Source organism: Symphodus melops (assembly GCF_947650265.1).
Source record: "Symphodus melops genome assembly, chromosome: 17".
NCBI lineage: Eukaryota > Metazoa > Chordata > Actinopteri > Labriformes > Labridae > Symphodus > Symphodus melops.
The window spans coordinates 4,482,444-4,496,213 of record NC_136707.1 but is presented as its reverse complement, the minus strand read 5'-3'; the positions used below and the strand labels follow the sequence as shown (position 1 = coordinate 4,496,213).

Below are 13,770 nucleotides of genomic sequence, written 5' to 3'. Positions count from 1 at the left end.
TCTTTTTTAAAAGGTAGCAACCTGCTAGCCAATTCACGTTAGCTTTGATAGCGTAGAACAAAGGGCCTCATCGATTAACACAAAACGTAAATGTGATATTTCGCCACTTTTAAATTTAGCCTGTTTTTAATTCACTGAATGTGAGTAACTAAAAAATACAGAGGTTTTGCTTTGCTAAGCATCACGTTTAACTGAAGCTAAACAAAAAAAACAATGATCCAAGCAAAACCCATAAAAGTGCAGTACAAAAATATGAATAAACAGTACAGCGAAAGATCCGCATACTGTACAACTCCCAATGGGCAACTTTATTTTCAACAGGGCAACATCTCAATGTGAAGGATCTTCTGCAGAACTTAAACATCTATAATCCTCCAGTCGTTATGTAAAGCGACACTGATTCGAGACAATAATCCATCTTGTATTACGGGGATCAAAAATAACCACACATTTTTTAGATACTGTTGAACTAAAGTATTTAACTTGTAGCAGTACAAGACAACACCATGATACTGAATGAAATATTCCCCAGTCTATCCGTGATGCAGCCTAATGATTGGCTGTTCACTTTGTGAGAACATGTGAAAATGAAGTGTTCTGGTATTTGGAGGCACAAATAGCATCATCCTTTTTATATTCCCCTCAGCGCTCCGCTCCTTCTCTCGCTCCCCTCATAAGCATTAGAAGAGGTGCAGTGTGCGATCTATGCAGCAGCTTCTTTCCTCCCCCTGAAAATGGATTCAACTGCTGTACTCAGCAGTTTACTTGCCTCCCTACCAGTTTCCTCTGTAACGCCCAAATACTGCTTGCCTTTTGGTGTAGTAGTGCATTCCTCAAGTTTACACGCACACACAGAAAATGTGGCTCAGGGTTTGTGTGTCACTGAGTGGCTTCAGTGCTGCTGAATCAAAGCGTGTAATTGGTTTGTAGATAATTTAATATTATTGCTCTGCTACGGAAAATACACACTTGGTAACACACTTACAGTAAGATTATCACGTTCACAACCCCAACTGTGTCATTCTTAATACTTGATACATACATGCGCACAAAAAATGCTGTCTGTAACTATGATACAGCCACACTCACATCACCAGATCTGATTAAGCAATAATAGAGTCCCAGGGAAGAAGCTACCAGAGATTTTCATCCAGAATCACTGTGAAGTAGGGCAGAGGATAGAGCAACTCTAAGGAGGAATATAACACACACACACACACACACACACACACACACACACACACACACACACACACACACACACACACACACTTACACACACAAGCATATACACTCTCTTTTTGCCACATGTCCATTCACTCACAGGCCAGTGCGTTCGGCTGCGCTCAACTCTCCCCACCGCGCAATTCTCACTCAAGCATCCATAGTGTCCATTTGGAGAAAAGAGGGAAAGATGGAGGGAAGAGGAGAGGCAGAGAGGGAGGAATGATGGAAGGGTTGGATTGAGGGATGGAGGTCTATCCATGCATGCAGAACCACAAATTCACTCATCCAGGCTGGGCCTAAGAACAAGTAACACTCAAGCCTACACACACACACACACGCACAAACCCACGACGCCCTCTCCGGAGACCCCTCGGGCCTTGTAGTGTTTCTATATCAAGTTGACCTGGCAACTTCACAAACAGCCTCCATAACATCAACTGCTCTCACTCCCTGAACTGCACCATGGCCCCTCTAAATGGGTACACTGTGTGCATGATTGCAGTTATCACAGTTGTGGCCTGTATGCGCTTGCTCTGTCTCTATCCGCAACCAGATGAACCTGCCACAAACTCCGCTGGCTTGTCCTTGTGTCTGTTATTTCTGTCAATGAATCCAGAATTCCCAGCAAGCTCGAAACTTCCAATCAAATTTCACATGTAAAACCCTTTCCCTAAATTGTCCCTGACTGTTATCTAAATTAATGAACAGCCTTAATTATTATTGGAGAAAAAAAAGTCACTTCTAAATCACACACGATGAAGATCAGGATATCATCTGCATAAAGTGATAACTCTTCTCTAAATTTCATTCCAGTGATATGGCTTGTTTTAGTCTACATCTTCCAGCCAAGGTGTCAATGTTTGACGATATAACACTTGATCAATATTACAATAATAGGACTTGGTCTTTGTCATTTTATTCGTGTCATACAAAACCGCCAGACTTTAAAATGATATGAGTCTGGATTTACTTCGTGGGCCAAGTGTTTACTTGTTGACTGAAAATAATCTGTGATTTAATTTGTACTTTTACACGTTGTCGAATTGGCACGTATGGCATGCAGGCCAATCCTCAAGCTCCTCCCATTGTCTCGTCCAGCCACCTATGTCCCAATGTTTTCTGTGATTTATTGCTGCTACTTTCGAAATGTGCTATGTAGAAAGCCACTGAGCAGCTAAATAGGATTAGGCTGATAAATGTTGCACGAGTGTCAAAGGTATTGATTTAGGATGATGTGGGAGCATTTACTTCTGTAGTATTGAATTGACCATGTAAACAGAATGCTTGGCTTGACATTTAAATGTAACTCAAATTCATTTCACTTGTAATGAGCTCGAAACCGCTTCTTAAACTCATTTATAATTGTCGTAAATGATCCTACCTGACCGTTCAAAAGATGAATTCCCAGCAGATCAGTGCCGGGCTCTTTTAAAATAAACCTTCTCTCGAATGAGGGATTTTAAGACCTTTTAAGGTAAACTTTTCTCAAGTTTGAAAAGAGGAAAGTATTCCACTTGTGATGACACTCGTTTGACAGATTGCTGCTGACTAGGGAGGATAATGTCGGAGTTTTCAGTTGGAGCAAGAATCGACTCATGTTTTCCAACATCACAGAGTTCTGTTTCAGAGTTCTATCTCTGCCGGTAACTGCAGAGTCACGACTGGACGTGTCAAGATTTTTTTTGCTCTTTCTGTCGACTTTGTATGCAGGTTGAGGTTATAGTCACCTAATTAGCACATATCTGAAAGGTAAATGAGAGTCCCAGGTGGCTGCAAGTTGATGTGTGCTCTGGTGTGCATTTGAACAGTGCCTGAACTCTGCTGCTCTCACATTCAGCTCCACAGATGGTACAAGGCTTGCAGATGCAGTGCCGTCATAAACCTCCTTCTCTAGAGAGACAGAGAGGTGGAAGGAACATATTTTCCAAGTCTATTGATGTCATTCCTGAATAGAACAACTTGAACTTAAAGGTGAAATAGTCCCAGGATGACATCTGAGCATTGGTGCATTTTACAAGTAGAACAGAAGTAGGAAAACGGCAATTGTTTGTTCCCTGGAAGGGAGATTGCCCACAAGTCTTCAGTTTGTGTTCTGTTCAAAGTATGTCAAATGTTCTGCAGGGTGCACTGTCTCTCTTTTTTCTGTCACTTTACACATAACCCCGCTGTTGCTCATGCTGTGTACTTTTTTTTTTCTTTTTCAGCAACACAACAGAGGCTGGTGGGACATACATCAAGAAGTGCTGCAAAGGCTTCTGCATCGATATTCTGAAGAAGATTGCAAAGTATGTAAAGTTCACCTATGACCTGTACCTGGTAACCAATGGCAAGCATGGCAAGAAGATCAACAATGTCTGGAATGGGATGGTGGGAGAGGTAAGAAGAACCCATGCACAATCATTTTGTGGTCAATTAATATGTATCAACATTAGCTATAGAAATGCAGTTTTTGCAATTATAAGGTTATACATTTAATTGTATTAAGATGAAAATGCATTTCACTGCTTTGATCCACATCTTTTGGATGTTTCTTAATGAGGACAAGCAGCCCTTTATTTGTCCTTTCACTTACCTTATGTTGCTGAAGAAACTTTAGGTATTGACATTGCAAAACTTTGGTTTCAGCTTTGAGGCTTTGGCACAAGCCATAAATGCTCAGGAAGTAAACAAATCTTGGCTACTTCTGCAGAGAAAAAACCCCAACTCTTTTGCATATCTTTAATTAGCAGCTTCAACTACTAGGTAAAATCCTGGAGTTCATTCAAAGCCTCTAAACTTTATTGTAATCTATATTCTTTTTACGACAGAATTTTATTCACTCAGTAACAGTTCATCTGGCATCTGTCTTATTTAACAGAGATTCCCTGTGAACATGTTGATTAAAGGAGCAATATGTAAGATATCTAATTCATTGAATCATAAATATCCTCACTATATCATCAAACATTAAGCAGTGCTGTGTTGAAGTGCTGGATTCCGATGTTTTGAATGTGGACTGCACATCCATTTTAAACGCTAAGTGTCTGAGTTACATATTGCTCGCTTAAAAATCGTCCTTAGCATGTTAGCCAAAAAACAAAGATGGGGAGTGAGTTACATTATTATCCTTGGATTTATCAGGCGTTTGTATTTTTCACATTATAACGTCTATTTTCTTATTTGTCCCTCTCCCCCTCTCCCTTTAACCCTGCCTCCCTCCCTCTCCTCCGTCCTGCAGGTGGTCTATAAGAAAGCCGTCATGGCCGTCGGATCTCTGACGATCAATGAGGAGCGTTCTGAGGTCATCGATTTCTCCGTCCCGTTCGTGGAAACCGGGATCAGCGTCATGGTCTCCCGTAGCAATGGAACTGTCTCCCCGTCAGCCTTTCTCGGTAACTGTCAAGGCCTAACTGTTTGCTTTGTTGTCGGACTTGGGAGGGAGGGAGAGGAGGATCCGTTTGTTTGGTTTTACCGGTGTGTGAGTCTAGAATGGAGGATGATATTTGTTTTGAGTGTTTGTGTGTTCCCTGAGCTGACAACACAATTCAGTCCTGATACACAGCTGTCAATAGTCTTCTTTTATCTGAGGGATTGAGCTCTATTCCACCTTCCCTACACAATCACTCTCTCTTACCTGAGATGGACTTAAACTCAGGATTTTAACCCAAGTGACCATTGATATCCCTGTTACATCTTGAGTCTTACACACATACAGAAAGCCACTGACTCGGAGAGAAACACACACACACACCAAAAAGTACACACTCTGACATGTATACAGCATGCATTTACTGCTGGGAAAGTGGCAATTAAAAAGGCTTAGTAGGAAGACCTATAAATGGCTGCTTGCCAGCGCAAACACACACAAATACACACATACAAGGTGCCAGCGATGCTCTCCCATACATTAGAGCAGGATTTAATCTCTGCGGTAGTGTTGTGAGCTCAGAGGGAGGACAGGAGTGCTGACACCAGGGCTTCCTATACTGTACGCCTCCTCACACTGTCAAATGGGAGGTGAGCCTGTGTGAATGCAAGTGTGAGTCTGTGTGTAGGGAGGGTGTGTGAACATGCAGGAGTCAGCTTGTTATCCATGCATGTGTGTGTGTGTGTGTGTGTGTGCACATGATTCATTTATTCATTCTGTTCATGGAAAGACAGAAAGTGAGTGAGCATGGATCCAAAAAAGTGATGTGTAGTATATGAAAATGTAATCCAACATGTGTTAATACTTAATCTTTTCCCCTTTTTCTTTTTTTTTTCTCTCCCTCAGAGCCATTCAGTGCATCAGTGTGGGTAATGATGTTTGTGATGCTCCTACTGGTGACTGCAATGGCTGTGTTCATGTTTGAGTACATCAGTCCTCTTGGCTTCAACAGAAACTTGGCGCAGGGAAGAGGTAAGCCTACACATGAACACAAACACATATAATCCGTCTCTCATGCACAGCAAACAATGTACATCCTAAAATCTCTGTGTCCTGTGAAAGAGTATCTTATTTGTATTCTCTCGTCTTCCTCTAAACCAACTTTCTTTCTCCTTCTGCCGTTCTCTTCAGACCCCCATGGCCCTTCCTTCACCATGGGCAAGGCGGTCTGGCTGCTTTGGGGTCTGGTCTTCAACAACTCTGTGCCAGTCCAAAACCCAAAAGGAACTACTAGTAAGTTCATTGTGTCTGTGTGGGCCTTCTTCGCTGTGATCTTTCTGGCTTCCTACACTGCCAACCTGGCTGCCTTCATGATCCAGGAGGAGTTTGTCGACCAAGTGACCGGTCTCTCTGATAACAAGGTAATTAAATCAGTTGCTGCTATTATGCAATGCTGCAATGTTTTTAATTGTGTGAGTTGCCTACATTTATTTAAAACATCTGGCAAATCATTTTCACTTGATCAAACGCCACTTAAAAGTTTGTATTTCATCACTTTTAGACCAGAGATCTTCTTCAGGTGGTAATTAAAATTATACATTTCATCTGAAGAGGACCTCTGGCTGAACCGTTTTGATTGCGATGGAATTAAAACTTTTTGTGTCATTTGAGCAAGTGTGTGGGCATATCTTCTTCCTGACTCAGCTGTTTTTGCACAGCCCTGCACCCACGTGACATGAGTGCAACTACCACGTTTCTAATTCATCACTTTATCACATTCTAATTGATCAGCAACTGGAAAGACAATTTCAACTTAAAAATACACCAAAATCTATTCATAGTTTCAGTTAAAAAAGCTTTAATGATCGTAAGAAACCGCTAATGTTCGTTTTCAGTCATTTACTAGCTTAAAAGCAGCTAACTCAATTTATCACTTTGATAATGTAAATACCATAGAAAAGATTAATGTAATTAATGTGGGCTATGATTTTATTGCTTGACTAACATCATTTTAGCTCACAAGATTTAGCTCATTAAGATTTTCACCTAACTTTCACCTTCTTGAATTACATACCACAAGCTAGGAAGCCAAGATGACTACTAGCATTATCTTTTGGATTGTTACATGATGCAATAGTGCTGTGTTCCAGTTGAAGTGGGAAATTCCGAGTTCCCAGTCGGAAGTGTCAACTGTACCGCCCCCTGAAGTTGTATTTACTAGTCGGAAAGTCGGAGCAACTCGGAGTAGCCCGAGTTAGAATCCAACATGGCGGCTACGTGCATCAACCGTACGTTAATGTTGTAACCATTTTGTTTATTAGCTGCTTGCTCCTCTTTTTATGTGATTAAATCAATCACACTGGTTTTCACGTTCTTTCTCTGGACATCTTGTCATTTAGTTTTTGGGCACCAACTGTCACGTAGTGTATTGTTGTCGTCTGGTATTAGCTAACAAAACAAAGGTACTCCTGGAGGTCTCCATGTTGCTTTTCCAACTTGCAACTGGAACACGTCCAACTCGGGTGTGACGATATTCCCAGCTCCAACTTCACAGTCCCGAGGTAAATGGAACACAGAATAAGAAAGGATTATAGTCTGTCCTAACATAACATTAGCATAAAAAATTCCAAAGCTAATATAGGCCCTATGTTAGCTAGAAATTGCTAGCATAATTAGTTACCTAATGTTGAGGCAGACAGATATATAACGATTTAATAACATAACCAATTACTAGAAAGAATTTGAAGTGAGTATGAAGTAATCTAATGTGATAGACTTACATTCCTATGAAACATATTGCTGGCTAGCAATTGTAATCCTAGCGTATGTTATGTTAGTTAGGTAATGGTTTAATGTCAGAGGAAGCTGTGTAATGTTTAACCATTTACTTGATAGCATTATGGCTACAAGAGGCTTTATGTTCATATTAAGTTTTGAAGTGTTACAAAATACAGTAGCAAAAGCTTAAAATGCTAATTAACTTAATTTAGCCAGACAAGCTAGCTATTACTATTCAACCTAGGGAATGGTTTATTAAGCTGTAGTCTAACACTTAACAGACAGAACCATTAGCTAAACAGATGCTGAACGGACAGTAGTGTTTGGTACTGTTACAAGAAACAACGTAAAGGGCTGCATTTAGGGTACATTTATTCAAAAATTAAAATGTCTGTCATTAACATGGATTGCTTGTTGTTTTCCATAGTTGCACTTGCAAATTGTTTAAGGTAAATGTGTGATAATTTGCACATAAATGTAAAAATGTGTACAGAAGAATCTGATGATTTCAATTTATTGAGAAACGGAAGTATGGTCCATGCTGGAGGAGGAAGACTGGCTGAAAGATTACAGGAAAAGGTCAAATGTAGAGAAGTAGCAGAGAAAGGCTAGACAAAAGGGTAGAGAGATCCGGAGGAGAGGGAGACAGATGTATGAGGAGACGCTTCCAAGGAGAGAGCATTTGAGACTGATGTACAGGGTTTTGACAACACGCAGAAGGAGGGGGAGGAGGTAGGGAGGGAGGCACGGAACAAAGGGTAAAGCAACTGGCAGGAGGGCGACTGAGGAATAGCGAGAGGCCAAGACACACAAGATGGTACAAGACAACAAGCGGACAGATATGGGCCAGGTTGACGGCTGCGGTGGGGAGAAAGGAATGGCACATGTATGTGGGGAGGAAGTAAAAGAGATATGGAGAGACAGAGAGGGTCATGGAAGAAAGGACCCAGACAAAGAGGGTAAATGGCCGTTCAGGCAGATTTGCTGAGCCATGCTGGACATTGAACATCCTCTGACAAGAAAAATATTAAAGGAATCCGCCTTTGTTTGTATGTTGTACTCAGCAACCAACTCAAAAGGCTTTGCTTGGAACTTTTTTCAGAACCAGCCATGATTTTTCACACATGCAAAGAACTGAAGGAAAATAAGGTTTAGCATTTTGTAAACAGACTCCTCCACATGTAGACAAGAAGATCTTTGAAAACAAAATAATTGCAGTCCTGAGCTACAAATAGAGCCAGACACACTTTTATATTTCTGGTAAAAATCTGTGAAATGGGAGAGGTCTTTCATTGGGAAGATACAATTATGTATTTGTTGAATGTTTTTTTCTTTCAGTATAAAACAAAAAAATTAAATTTTGGGAGTTGACTATGCAAACATGGGTGACTCACCCGTGGAAGCAGCAGCTTTGTGAGTCACCTGTGGAGATAACAATGACGCCAGCTGCCTGTGCTTTTAAAATTGGTAAAGTTGTGATATTTTTTTCCCCATTCATCTGAACAGTTTTTTGAAACTGTTTTCCAGTCTCATGCACAGTCTTTGACGTTTTAGGCTGTATACCCTCCAAGGATTAGTCTCAATGGTAATGTCTTTTAGAAAAAGGAGAGGACATTTTATAATATCCTATGAACAATTGATAGATATCAAAGCAACAATTTAATTATTATTATTTTTAGATTCAAAACACTTTTTAAATCCCTGAGGGGAAATTCTGGTTTACTCTCTATTATTAGGTGTTTTCAGTCCAAACAGTTCTGGGAACTTTTTAAAGAGGAACTATCCACTCCGGGAGTGTCCTGATAAACTGCGCACCAAGTGGACTTATTTTCTGTCTGCATCCGCACCGGCATGGCACCTACACTGAAGCAGGAGCTAAAAAGGTTGCTCTAAACGGGGTTCTAGGAACTAAAATAGCTCTTAGTTCCTGGAATCAACAAGAAAGGGAGTGCTCCAGCAGTTCTTAAAAGTATGAAAAAGTTCCTGTCGTCCAAAAATGACATTGGAGAGACATGCTCGTCAAACACAGAGGACCGAATTATACATACACAAACAGGACATGTGGACATGAATTAATGGAGAGGTGTCAGAGTGGGGCTGTTTGACAGGGGAAGGTTTGCTGTCCCATTAACAATTTTTAGCCCTGAATAAGACAGATGTATGAGGAGACGCTTCCATAAGCACAACAATGAGCTAGTTTTTTTTTTTTATCTGGTGTGTGATTCATGCACCTAAATTACAACAACGATTGCTGATGGTAAAGCTATGGTCCTTGATCCAATTGCAAGGTTAAATTAAATTTTAGCAAAGAAAAATTAAGCACAAGAGGAATCTTTTTTTCGTGTCGCAACTAAAAACAAACCTTCCAGCTAAATGACTATCATTTATAACATGTTGATAAGCACAGTGGCATTTCATTGTCACAAACAGAGAAGCATTGGATTCTTAGTCTAGACCAGAGCCCCCAACAGACATAAGCATGCATACCTTCCCCCCACACAGACGAAGACACAGTCAGACACACGTACAAAAAAGGGAGTCCTTTGCTTATATAACAGCAGAACTTGCATAATAAAAGGACAGAGTGTGTGACAGGAGTAGAACAAGAAAAGACAGAGATATAAAAGAGACAAGGGAGGAGAGGAGAGAAGAGGAGAGGAGGCAAGAGCAGAGGAGGGAGAGGAGGGGAGAGAAGAGAAGAGGAGAGAAGAGAAGAGGACAGGAGTGGAGAGAAGAGGAGGGAGAGGAGAGGAGTTAAATTAAATAATACTGGACTCACTCCTGGTAAATAAACATCACACCTTAAAATTATTTGAATCGATATACTACAATGGGGATTATAAAATATGGAAAAATACTCGTCCTTTTCTGTAGAAAACGGATCAAATGTAACTTTTTATGCGAATAACAGTGGATGAGTCTTAGTTCAAGGCCACGTTCTGTAAGCACGCACTTCTCTCCACCTGACTGGGACTCTGGAGTTCTCATCATATCTGCATCAAGCTTTCATTAGAAGCAGCTGGTGCAGCTCTCTAAAGCCCTTTGCTGGTTATTATAGAGCAAGCCGAGAGCCCTTTCCTTTTCTGCATTTCCCCCCACCGGTCAGCCTGGAGATTTAAACCAGCAACCCCCCCCTCCCCTCCTTCACACACGTGCCGTCTGCTGACCTTACAGCCACTGCTCCACCTTAAAAAGGCGAGAACGCAGGGAAACACGAGGGCGGAAAGAGAGACAATGGGAAGGTCTGCGTGAGACGATGGCGTCTCCTGAGGGCCGGAGCTCGTGATGCTGACACATATCTTGAGTGACATCACCGCTACACACACACACACAGGCACACGCGTTGACTTATTGAAGCCGCACTCACTTTGGCCTGATTGCAAAATAGAGAAGCACATATGTGCATCCAGATGCAGAAGGCAGACATTGTAATTAATTTATATGTATGTAGCATGTAGATAGTGAATGTTTATGAACAAGTTCACATTCATTATTCAGCTCTGGCAATCAAATGCATCAGTGTTTATAACAGATGTTTAACAAGCAACAAGCAGAACAGCAACACTAATAATGTACAAATAAAGTCCATGGGGTCTGCTTCATTTTATTACTGTGAAAGTGAAGGAAAAAATACCTAATGGACCATGAATTTATGGAGATAACACTCCAAAGTAACACACACACACACACACACACTGTGAGGGCTTTCACTCTTGCAAAAAACTCGAACCCTATCCGTAACTCCTGACATCTTCTGGAGGAGCTGAAACAAGCACATTTTTTGCTTGAATTTCTCCTTCCAGATCCTTAGTATTTTTTTCCACAGCAAGTCCGAGTGAGTTGATGTGAGAACGCAGCGGGATATTCTCCAGATAATTCACCTCGAGCCAATAGGAGGGGGAGTCACGTCAACATTGTCTGACTGCTAAGATCTTTGGGCCAGTGACTAAACGGCTGTCCTTCTCCGTTCTTTTATTGATAGTGTGATGCCGTTTAACGTAGCATCGATAGAAAGGCTAATCTCATTAGAGCATCATATCGCAGACTCTGTTGCTTCGTCTGCTTCTTTTTATTACATCACGTCTTACCTCAGGAGACTCCCCCTTACTGTCTGACAGGGATAGTCTCCCGCTGTGAGGCGTACGGAAGGCGTGTGCTCAGAAGGACGTGAAAGAATAGAGGCAGAAGAGGAATCATTTCATGACATTGTAGTGTTGAATATCTGATTTGTCAATAACGGCAGGTCTGCTTTTTCTCTATATACAGTAAGATCATTGCTGTGAAGAAGATAAGATAAGATGTGCTTTATTGACCACAAAGGGGAAATGTGTCTTGGAGTCTGTCCTGCAGTTGCAAGAGAATAAAAAAAAAAAAAAAACACAAATAGAGATCATGAGAAATGGTTTCACACATTACAGTACAACACTTCCTACAGCAGTGACATATTGCACATCCTCTCTGCACATCCTACGTTACCTATTTCTCAGAATATTAATAGACATCAGTACAGAGTGTTTAGAGCGGGTCAGCCTGGTCTGATGGACCCTGAATCGACGAGAAGAATAGACCTCATGAGGGATGCAGTTCTAATTACAGACTTAGAAGGACTAACTCTGGTCATATCAATCCGCTAAAAGGTAGTCCAGACGGGAGTGGGTTTACCAAAGGTACCTTTCTTTGTCACTGTGTGATGGACAATAAAGTTATTTTCATTTCACACTGACACGGTTTTCTTACCAGATTAGACTCTTTCTCTTCAGAACGGGTCAAAATTGTTGAACTGTGTTGCTTCACTGTGAGTTATAGCTCCTCATATCCATCTTGTACTTGATCCACCTTCACACAAACACAGTAAGAAACACTGAAGACACACGCACACGCTCAAGCATAATCTTGGAAATACATTTTTGATGTCCTTGTGTCTCTCTGCGTCTATGTTTTATTTACGCTTGTTTTTTTCCCTCCTTGTCATCTCTCCTTATTTGCCCCCCGTTTTGTTCTTTTGTCTTCCAACCACAGTTTCAGAACCCGTACGCGTACTCACCTCCGTTCCGCTTCGGTACGGTTCCAAACGGATCCACAGAGAGGAACATCAGAAAGAACTACCCTGCCATGCACCAGTACATGGTGAAATACCATCAAACTGGGGTGGTGGATGCACTTGTCAGCCTCAAAACGGGGTAAGGAAACACTGAGTGTGTGTGTGTGTGTGTGTGTGTGTGTGTGTGTGTGTTTGCCCAATTCTTAACAGATCAATAAACAAATAATGATTCACGAATGCAAAATGACACCTTATTTAAAATACAGTTTGTATTTATGTTCCTGTGGAGGTAGGTCTTTTAGTGTTCTCGCTATTTTGTGTGTGTTGATGTGTGTGTGTGTGTGTGTGTGTGTGTGTGTGTGTGTGTGTGTGACAGGTCCTCTGAGACTGGGGATGAATGGGCTTCCTCACTGGGAGCAGCAGGGGCTATTTTTAGCACTGGGCTCTATAATGGGATTGGTGGTGGCGTGTCATGGAAGAATATTGATGTCAAAAAATTGGAGAGAGTACAAAACAGAGTTAGGAAGTACTCAGTTTGCACTTTGCAGGTCAATCTTTGAGAGTGCAGAAGGACAGGTTTGTCAAAGCAGAATCAGGTTTGTGCAGGGCCAACATAAAAGATAAATCTAGAGGCCGTTAAAAAAATGCTTTGAACGATTAGACTGACAACTCCTAAGAGTGGACTCGAACTGAAAGAAAGCAGTGTCAGATCCTGCTCAAAACTCAGGCGATGCCAAATTCACATGCAGGTAGAACAAAATGTTTTAAAAGCTTCCGTACGCGACTAAAATCACATGACATGTTCTTCTAATGATCTGTTGTGTTTTCAGAACATTTAGGCACAATAGTGTTAGGTGTAATGTTCATTTAAAAGCAGATACAAGTTATGGTGTATGTTATGGTTTTTCAGACGTCACAGTTAGCGCATGCAGTCATACGACAAATACTTTTGGAGGACTAGGATGGCACCAAAGAGATATGCCAAGGCTATCGAGAGCCACAACAGATGTTTCAATCCATTCCCACAGGTAGTTCTGAATAAACCAAAATGAACCAAAAACTAACTTCTGCTCTCAGTTTAAAAAAATAAAAAATAAATAGAGAAACCTAGCATTAACGTGACCTCTGTGTGCCGTTACACCTTAACATCTTAATTTCTAGCTATGTACCAGTGTAATTGGATTAGCTTCATGCTAACTTATTTTCCTTTACATTTCAAATTCATTACTTGTTCTTTTTTTTTTGTATCAATAATGTGAGCTACAAAAACCAGTGCAGCTATCATGAGAGCAAGATAACGTAAGCTCATTATTATGCTGCTCTCATTGATAAAATTGGTTTGACCAACATAATGTTAAGTATGGACTTTGACTGCTTT

The 13,770-nt window shown here is 41.0% G+C and overlaps 1 protein-coding gene across 2 annotated transcripts in view; it reads left to right on the top strand.

Annotated features, from left to right (window-relative positions):
• Positions 1-13,770, top strand: part of grin2aa (glutamate receptor, ionotropic, N-methyl D-aspartate 2A, a) — a gene marked incomplete at its 5' end in the record, with an annotated part of 138,589 nt that overhangs the window by 108,743 nt on the left and 16,076 nt on the right. For both annotated transcript variants that reach the window (XM_079366079.1, XM_079366078.1), the window contains 5 exons: positions 3,432-3,603; positions 4,445-4,598; positions 5,480-5,605; positions 5,765-5,994; positions 12,371-12,531. In XM_079366079.1, the coding sequence (XP_079222205.1) occupies positions 3,432-3,603; positions 4,445-4,598; positions 5,480-5,605; positions 5,765-5,994; positions 12,371-12,531 (843 nt within the window). The remainder of the gene's footprint in view (positions 1-3,431; positions 3,604-4,444; positions 4,599-5,479; positions 5,606-5,764; positions 5,995-12,370; positions 12,532-13,770) is intronic.